Below are 9,829 nucleotides of genomic sequence, written 5' to 3'. Positions count from 1 at the left end.
TTATTCAACAATGAGCTCTGCACGTTGTCATAAATTTTCAACAACGTTTCAAGTGCATGTTGTAAGTTTTAACAACACTCTCAGCATGTTGTCTTTAGTTTTCGACAGCATACATGGTATGTTGTCATATTACATACGTTGTTACAACGTTTCAGCATATATTATTGCACCCAATTTGTTGGGCTATGCTTTCCTGTACCTCTATAAACATTCACCATTACTTAAACACATTCACATGCCAATATTAGTACACGTACACTAACCATGTATGAAAAATATACATTTCATTAGGAGTGCCACATTCTCTTATACATATGTTCTTTACAAAACATGCATGACAAAGTACTGGATTCTTTGTTCACCAGCATTGACAAAACATGCATGGTACTTCCTGACCTACATAAATTCTCTAGTAAAGCAAAATGTACCTGCTACTTCAACTACTAAGGAAGCATTTCAATGGAGCTTTTGGGCCATGCAAGAGTGCTTCCTATAGCTTCACCAAGTTGTTTGGCATCCATGGTTAATCTGTACACTTCCATAGTCTGATACTCATCAAACACCACATCAACCCAAACCTTCCAACAATTTCGTCCAAGAGGCACACAATGAACTTTTGTACTTGGATTTGTTGAAGAGATCATTCCTTCAGCTACCACTTCATCTTCTTCATAATTGTTCCAATTCAAAAGTGCACATCTGCTATTTTCAAGATCATTGCTTGGAGCATTGATTGGTCCACTTCCTCCTCTTCTTTTTCCCCTTCTTTTTCTGTTCTTCATCACCTCTTTTCCTCTTCTTTGTCTGTTCCTTTTCTCTATCAAATTGCAGCCATTGTTTCTCCATCTTGACAGAAACTGTACCTCAAACTAGAAGGCACGAAATCATATATAGCGTAGGCACATTAGTCCTTCTGAACTTAGAACTTAGAACTTAGAACCACTACTACAGTACCACTCAATTGCTATTCCTTCTAATCTAATTAACACTTTGACAAGGACAAGTATTAACTACACAGATACAGAAGCACAAGTTACAGTCATCACAAATAATAATACATGCATTCTAATTGAAATAATCTGTAGAATAAGTTTCAGTGCAACAACCAAGATACATGAATCGATGGTAGTTTTTCTGTAAAACAAGGTACAAGAAGACTAATGAAAAGGAAATTATGTGGACATTATATGAATGATAAGAACTTTCTAAAGATTATCAAGGAAAAGGAAATTCAATAAATAGTTGTAAATTTCATTATGCAACATGATACCAGTGACTGAGAATGGCTGACTTATTGCATTCCTGTTCTGTAGAGTCTCTTAATGAAAAACTACACACAGCAGGAAAGCCAGAATAATGAAACATCATATATTTTTGACACAGAAGATTGAGAATTATGTAGGCATTCACCAACTTATCAACAATAACAGTGCAGTACAGCAGCAAATGTCAACATAATCAAAATGAAATCGATCAATAAAGACTTTGACAGCAATAAAAGACTTTATAAGCTGAGGAGTAGTCAAGAAGTAGCTATTTGTTTGTCTCATGGGGTTGGAATTTGGCCCAGAAAGGAAACCCCCCAATCCCTTTTAGACAAAAAGCATATAACTCAAGGATCAATATGTACAGAAGAATCCATTCAAGTAGTTTAATATCTACTTGGTTTTTAAAATGATAACTCAAGGAGATTAAATAAAAATTTATTTGATCACAAGGTTAAGGGTGTATAGATTCAGAGTATGCTTGCCCAAACACATAGAGATAAGAAGTTGGAAACAATGTGATCCAAACAAAGAACCAGGAGGGAAATGGTGAACAGAAAAAGACTTGGAAAAGAAACAATGAATTTACAGCAAGGGTTCTGAATCAATGCAATAGATGACAGACACATAGACACACAGTGCACGTTATAGGTTTGATAGCTTAAATCCCAGTTTGTTTTAGGAATCAGGAAACTAGCCTTGGTTTAGGGTATGAATTTTCCCTCGGTTATATTAGCGAATCAATCATACAAATTTGAGTCTTGGATGCTATCACTTTGGCAGTTTAGTAGGTGCCACTGATTTGAAGTTGTGACATTGCTGAAAACTATAATTAATTCCTTCTCTGGCAATGACCTCAGAAGCAATAAAACCAACTACTTTGTCTTTGTGGTGGCATAATCTGTTTTGATAATATAATTAATGTAGGGTTTGGTGTGTCTATGGCTTTCAGATCACATCCCCTGCTGCATTCTTTTCTCATGTCAATATTTAAAAAAAGTATGAAAATAGCACTTGCTAACCACCAAGGCTTTATGTTTCTGTTAACACTCAAACAACATTATAGTAATGTATATAGTGCCATCACTTTTTCAGACCAAAAAATTGGTAAAGAGGTCTATGGTTAGGTATAACGAATTAACTATTTCTGAAATCTACTAACCAAATAGCAGTGGAACATGTATGAGATACCCAGGTTCTCATCTTCTTTTTCTGAGATACCCACAAAATCCTACTAAGTACCTTATTTAGGATATGTTTTACAAATTCTCACAACTAATTCAAATATAAACCACTTTTGATCGACCTTAAGACATCATATAAGTGTTGTTCATACTAATTCTAAAATCAACACCACATTTGCTGAAAATAGTAGTGAGTAGTGACACAATTGTAGATCCCTATTTAGCAATGCTCTTACAACATATTTTACTTGGTGACCTTCCATGCTAGACATATTGTTCTCTTTTCTCACCATTTCTCAACAACCAAGAAACCAATAAACCCTTATACATTATGCAAATCTAATCCTCCCAAGAAGAAACACAAAACATATTTTATCACTGAGAAAGTCGCAATATTGGCTATAAATCATTACAATTTAGTGATACTATCGAATTTTTACATAAAACTCACTATCTAGCATGAATCATCTTTATTTTCAATGCACACCAAGTGTTCGACAAAATGCCAAATCAGGAAGAACAAGCAAAACATGAACAAGCGAATGAATAACAGTGTTTTGCATCTGCGAGACTAAAACCTGAGTTCATCAAACAATTTTCAAACAAGAACATGATGATTAGAATGAAATAGGAACCTAGCTAGATGATGAAATTAAAGGTGCGAAACGGTGGAACAGGTAATATGAAGAAAGAAAGAAGTACCTTCGTAGCCGTAACGCCGGAAATGCATTAGAGATTGACAACCGAGGTCGGCGGAGTCAGTGGCGCGGTCGACGGAGCCGAGGCAGAGGATGAACTAGTAAGGACGTAGCCGACGCTGGGCGGCGCTTGGGAGGTATGGGACTACGGGAGGGATTGGAGGAGCTCAGCCAAAGGCAAACTCGACCCTGCCGTCGGCTAAGCAGGACGTGCTCGACGGCGGCGACGCCGGACAAGCAGTCTTGCTCCATAGTGAAGTCGTCGATCCAATTGAGAGTGGCGACGGAGGGAAGCGATCGTTTCGGGCGGTTTAGGGTTTGAGAATTGAGAGCTTCAGAGCTCAATTCTTCAAGCCCAGGATTTTATATGTTTTGGGTCTATGATGGATTTAGAGAGCTGATGCTTCTTTTTTTTACTGACTTTAGTCAACAGGCCCTTTTGTTTTTTCTTTTTTTTTTAATCTTTTATCTCAAAGTTTCGACCGCGTTAGCTGCACGTTGTTGTTTTGAAAATATTTAACAACATGCACTCCTACTTGTTGATACATTAATTGACAACAAGTAGACAACAACGTGCAAACTGAGTTATCGATAACGAAATTAACAACATGCAAATGATGCATGTAGTGGTAAATAATTTAATACAACACTCTTTCTGCGCATGTTGTAGAATATTAGAGATGACAACGAGCATTTACAGCATGTTGTAAATATGATGTTGTCATAGACTATTTTTCTTGTAGTGTTAATATATACCGTTGGTCAATTAGAGAACTTAAATTAATTTATATATTTAGAATATAATGATTGTTTACAATGATATCAGAATCTTGTCCGTAAAGACTTAATCTAACTTAAAATATTTTTGAATATTTCTATATTTCAAAATATTTAATTGTTCTATCTATCAGTCAGTATTCCACTTTATATCTAATTTAGAACTCTTACATTTTAGTAAGTAAAATTTTTATGGTACATTAATAGATCGATACATTAATATCAAATCTTCGATGCAATGATAGTCACATCACTTTCAAAACCGTCCATGTAGTGATAGCTAGCCAACTTCTTGCAGCTGGTCTACTACCACTGCATCAACTATCAAACTGCAAGAAAACAATTGAAAACAGTTGGCAGCTTCTCTGTTCCTTATAATCAAATTCAAACCAAGGGACAGATTGTGGTTTGCAAAGTAATTCTTCTTCAATGACTGTATCCGAGTACAAGATACAGAAAAAGGGTGGAGATGACCATGTACGTTCTCTAGCTATACTTCATATGAAATTCAACATTTTACAGCTTAGAGTTGAATTTCACTGCAAGTATGAAACTCATGGAGACAGACACAAATAACCTCCTTCCCCCAAAACAAAGACAGACCCCCCTGCTCTTGATCTACATGCACTGATGCACCTAGAGACTACTAGTCTACTATACAGTATACACCGAAAAAAAAAATCATAAACTAAACATTGGAATCACTATTATTACTACTCTCATTATTGTCATTATCATTAGCGAAATCTAATTCATCACCTAATAAAAATAAACAATCTTCTTCTCCCTTGATTTCAGCTTTGTCTGTCTTGTCTTCCTTAACCTCTGCGCTGTCATCCACAACTCCAGCAGCTCCTGTCAACTGTTTGGCTTTCTGGGCTTCAAACTTCCAATCTGTAACACCCAAAACCACCAACATGGTCACAGCACAGGAAGCCTGCGCCGCCAAAAGTCCGAGCCATAGTCCCATGAAGTCTAATCCGGCAAAGAACCCCAACCCCACCGCCACCGGCATTCCCACAATGTAAAAGCACCCCAGGTTTATGTTGGCCCCAACTTTCGGCCGCGCCGTGCCTCTCAGCACGCCGCAGCCGGTTGTCTGCGGGCAGTTTCCCAGCTCGCAGAGCCCAATTATGGGCAGGACCAACGATGTGAGGGCTATGATTTCCTTGTCTTGAGTGAACATGCTGGCCCATATGTTCCTCACCATCACTGCAAAGATGAGAGCTGTTAGGCCTAGAATGAAGCTGCAACAAAGCCCCACAATGGCCGCGAGCTTTGCCTTTTTCGGGTTGTTTGCTCCGGTTTCGTTCCCAACACGTGTGGACACACTGAAGCTCAGAGAGGAAGGGAAGATGTAGATTAAAGCAGTGGTCTGGATTAAAACCCCCATTGATGCAACGGTTGCTCTTGGGTTCAGTAACAAACCACAGAGCAAGATCATGATCTCGTACCACCACCATTCAAGGCAAACAGAAATGCAGCTTGGTATGGCCAAATTGAGAAGAGTCTTCCATTCTCGGAAACACTCCATGGAAATACCTCCCCAAGTTTTCTTGTACACGCCGGAGATCATGATGTAGAGTATCAAAGAAATTACGAGATTGAAATTCGACCAAACGCCGCTTAAGGCAACACCTTGGATTCCCAAATTTAGGTGCGAAACCAGAAAGTAGTTGATGGGAATGTGAAGGATGATTGCCAGAGTTGCGCAGAATGTCAGAGGCAGAGTGATGGATTGAGATCTTAAGTAAATTCGCAAAGGGTGTAACAGAGACTGAGCAAGAAGATCGGGAAGTGAACAAAGGAGGTATGATTGGGCTTCAATGGAAATAGCCTCGTCTTGGCCGCAAAGGATTAGGAGTTTCTTCATGTTGAGCCAGAGAATTGAAATGGGTATGGAGGTAAGTACAAGGAGAAGAACTGTTCTTTGCAAACAGAGGCCGAGCAGAGTATGTTTTTTGGCACCAAAAGCTTGGCCGCAAATAGGTTCCATTCCCATGGCGAGACCGGATAAGATGGAGTATCCGGTGATGTTGGCAAAGCCAACGGCCAAGGAGCCGCCGGCTAAGGCCAGGTCACCGAGGCGGCCGAGGAAGAGCATGGAGATCATGGACCGGGAATAGAGTAAAAGGCCGGTAAGAATCATAGGGAAAGCAATACTAGCTATGGATTTTGCTTCTTTCAGAGCCAAGGAGAGATGGGATTTCTGGGGTTTTTGTAGTGTTTGGGGTTTTTGTTCCTTTCTGGGATGAGCTATGGTTTTGGAGATCAATGGGGTGCTGAGAAGGGGTTTGGGGTCTTCTGAGTTTGACACAAAGTCTGAATTGCCATTGCATGAGCAGCAGAGAGGAGGAGATGTCATCTTGCACATTATGATTATTATAAGTGTTTGTGGGTTTAGGAGGATCAATTGGAATCAAGCTTAAGAAAATGAGAGAGAGGGAGAATGAGATGGAGAGAGATCTGTGAAGGGGTTTATATAGGGCTTAGGGGGGGGTGAGGGGATGAGCTTTGAATATAGTGGGTGCTTTTTTGGAGGGACTATTGTGTCTTTGTAATGACCGGCCAGCAAGTCAGCAACACCTAGTGAGAGATGGGTGTAAAATCCACTTTCATTTCTCAAACACCATGAGCAAAAATAAAAAATAAGAAATACAGTATATTTCTGCTGAACTAAGATTTTGCTGAGCTAGATCTAATTTATAAGCTGGTGTGTGTTTGTTTCTTGTTCTAAATTTATGTCCTCAAATCCCAACACTAATTACATATCAATTTAGATTGATTAATCAGGTCAAAGTTTGTAACGTTTTCGGTTAGGAAAGATTAGACAAGAGGGAAATGAGACAAAAATGACTTGGCCAGTTATACTTGGACTTGATTTCTAGGTAGAAGCCAAATAAGCCCATTGATTTAGGGACCCATTTATGATGCAGGGAAAATTTTCGAAAAATATTGAGCTAGACAAGCCAAGGATTAAGGGGAATAATATATTACACCCTGTTGCCAGCCCAGAATTGTTTGCTAATTTGCTTCATGGATATACACATTTGGCTTAATGCAAAGCTTGCACAGTTGCACTGCTCCACCACCTTGGCCTTGACAAGGTTTTTTTTTTTTTACTTTTTATTTCAACAGTTTATGACTGATGGATGGATAAGTCCAAAGAAGGACTCCGTTCATCTGTTAGTAACAGTAAAAAAACTCGTGATAGTTTTAAAGTAAAAAAAAAAATGTGTTGGATGAAATGTCTTAAAAAAATTAAAGTATTAATAATTAAGTAAGTAAACAATATAGAATCCGTCTCTTTTAAGAGTCCAAATCGCTTTCAACTTTGCTATTTGTAATTAGCATTTCATTAACTCTCAACTGCAGGCACCGAGTTAAACAATTGAAAGTACCTGTAAGGCTTCACAAGTACCTGGGTCTCATACGGAACCGCTCATTCAAAACCATGTCGAAATTGGGTATCTTAATTCAATAATTCATCTCCCCTTTGGGGGATGGGACAATATATAGGGTTGAATGGCACTATTTTTGGTTGAACCCCATTACCAAAATGGCAAGTATCTTAATGAAAATGGAAAAGAGAAAAGTCAGCTTTTGTTGGGTTTTTTCCCCTTTGAAGTCTTTTTTATATAAATTTGATGAAGCCGTTGAAAGTTGTATCGCTGCTCAATAGAGAAACACTGCCAAGTGGATGGCATTCATGGTTCCACACGGCATGAATTGAGTGTTGAGTGGGTTGGTCTTTCACTGTTTCTAGATGTTTATAAATATCAAATAATTTAGAGGTTCTAAAACTCTAATGAAAAGTGCATGTAAAACCACGAGTGATAAGCCCTCTTTTCGGAGTCAAATTATTAAGACAAACCATCGTCTTTAAGTCATAAAAACGTGTAGAAAATTCTACACATGCTTCATATTCAGTGTCTTTAACATCGCCTTTGACCCCCGAGATTTGGGTTCCATGTTTTTGAATGTGTTTGGTGTCAGTATGAGCAATCGTGCGTCCGATCGACCTCATTCTTGTAGTTGTTAGCAGAATGTTTCTTCATGCTCTCTTTGTCATTATATGAGTCCAACTTTCGGTTGAACCCTAGTGTGAAGGTTTAGAAGATACCCTAATAGACCAAGAAAAAGGTCATAAAAAAATAATTAACAAAATAGCAACTTTCGCTTTTCAACATTCTACATTGATACCTTATATTTTTCATTCTCATTATGTACGTGTTGTATTCTTGTAATTTGAACAACTTACTTTCAAGATTACCGATTAAAGATCATCGTTATAAAAAATCACCAAAATTAAAAATCGATTCGTCACCTAACTATATCATAAACGGAAGTTATTGATTACTTATAATCCAACTTATAATCCAATAAGAGTCTCGTATTTTGATAATTGTTGGATTTTTTTTTACTTTTGCTAGAAATAATTTTAGAAAAGTGATCTTGGAAATGAACAAAAATTTAATTTTTGATTGAAAAAAAAAAAAAGCTAGAAAAGAATAAAGGCAATTGATTGCATTCCCCGAAAGAAAAAGATAGAGATTAGAAGCCAAAGTTGGAAAAAGAAGAATATAGAGATGGGAGAGACATGGGAATCGCTAAATATGGCAAAAACAAGAGTCACAATCAACAGAACTGTCAATGTCCAAAGAAGGAAAGAGTGAAAGACCATGTTGGCTTAACATGTTCTAGCTGCTGCTTCTGTTACCCCAAAAAGCAGAAAAATCAAATCCCATCGGTTAATACTTGGTGTCGTATCATTACAAACATTGAAAGACTGCTTTGGTCTTGACTGCAAACCTCAAGACAGAAATGCTTTCATTGTGGAACTCAAAGGCATCCAATAAAATCGGCTCATTTCAAACCCTAATGATAATGAAGATGACAGATTCAAGCAATTTAGCACCGACTAAAACCTATAATACATAAATGTTATAATGAATCTTTGCCGACAATAAGCATGCATGCCACAAAATTCTAGGGCATGCAAGAAAAGCAACGGCACTCGTTTCAATCTGTTTCAAAATGTCTCAGATCCTCGATAACTCTTTGTTGACCTTAGAGAGACTTTTTTTACAGCAAACTATAGTTTATACAGTAGAAATAAATACATGAAAATGATGTTTATATATGAGCAATTAGTTTTAGTCGTATTTCTTTTACTTTCTTGACTACTTTCTCCGAGCTACCCAATTGAGTAATTCGTATGAATATCAATCATAATCGAGCAATCCTCAGAAAATCAAAGGGATCCAGAACGATAGCAACAGAAACCACGCACCAAGTGACAAAAGCTACAGACTTTGAAACTTCTGTCAAACTTTGATTTTTCGGTTCCAAAGCTGATCATGATCTCAACATGATCCAAGAAAGTTGTAATAATGAACTAAATCCTATGTAACAGCCGTAAAAATAATCTTATTATTATCTTAACAATGGAGGAAATCATTTTTAGACTAATTAGGATACAGTCTTAGACAAATAGCGTGATTACAAGTAAGCAAAGCTCTCTTGTGCAAACCGCTAGTTCAACTATAATCTCTTAGTCTTGTCATTCTTCGTCTTCAATGTCGGAAAAGCTATACATCTTAACAGTTAGTGAGTAAACGATAAGCTTAATGAAAGGTAATGAGTCATCAGAATCTCGTAGTCGGTTCTTTCACATTTGAATCGAACATTAACAAAACAAATAAATTTTAAGGATCCAAATTCTAGGGGGTCAAGATCAGATTAGATATAATCTTTATGAGCTTGAACATTGATTGGTCAAAGAAATTAGGGATGTTATCTAGATCAATGTCTTAAAGTTTCAGTCATATACCAAGGATATATATCAAGTTTATCAAACTAAACTCTAGTGCTTTTTCATCTTAACTTAAGAAGCACTTCGAAG

The 9,829-nt window shown here is 37.4% G+C and overlaps 1 protein-coding gene and 1 long non-coding RNA gene across 2 annotated transcripts; both read right to left on the bottom strand.

The window, feature by feature from the left end:
- Positions 1 to 267: 267 nt before the first annotated feature.
- LOC133717058 (uncharacterized) lies at positions 268 to 3,887 on the bottom strand. Its single transcript, XR_009849389.1, has 2 exons — positions 3,152 to 3,887; positions 268 to 869 (listed from the first exon to the last, which is right to left on the bottom strand). It is a non-coding gene; the product is annotated as an uncharacterized LOC133717058 (long non-coding RNA).
- A 434-nt stretch (positions 3,888 to 4,321) lies between these two features.
- On the bottom strand, positions 4,322 to 6,595 carry LOC133717057 (protein DETOXIFICATION 49). The gene has a single exon (XM_062143686.1). The coding sequence runs from the start codon at positions 6,296 to 6,298 to the stop codon at positions 4,613 to 4,615; it is 1,686 nt and encodes a 561-aa protein (XP_061999670.1). The 5' UTR covers positions 6,299 to 6,595; the 3' UTR covers positions 4,322 to 4,612.
- Between the last annotated feature and the right edge of the window lie 3,234 nt (positions 6,596 to 9,829).

Source organism: Rosa rugosa, chromosome 6, assembly GCF_958449725.1.
Source record: "Rosa rugosa chromosome 6, drRosRugo1.1, whole genome shotgun sequence".
Taxonomy (NCBI): domain Eukaryota; kingdom Viridiplantae; phylum Streptophyta; class Magnoliopsida; order Rosales; family Rosaceae; genus Rosa; species Rosa rugosa.
The sequence above is the reverse complement of the archived record's forward strand: the minus strand, read 5'-3'. Positions and strand labels throughout refer to the sequence as shown.

Coding starts and splice junctions, on each gene's coding strand:
- LOC133717057 (XM_062143686.1), bottom strand. CDS start 6,298: ATGTGCAAGATGACATCTCCTCCTCTCTGCTGCTCATGCAATGGCAAT.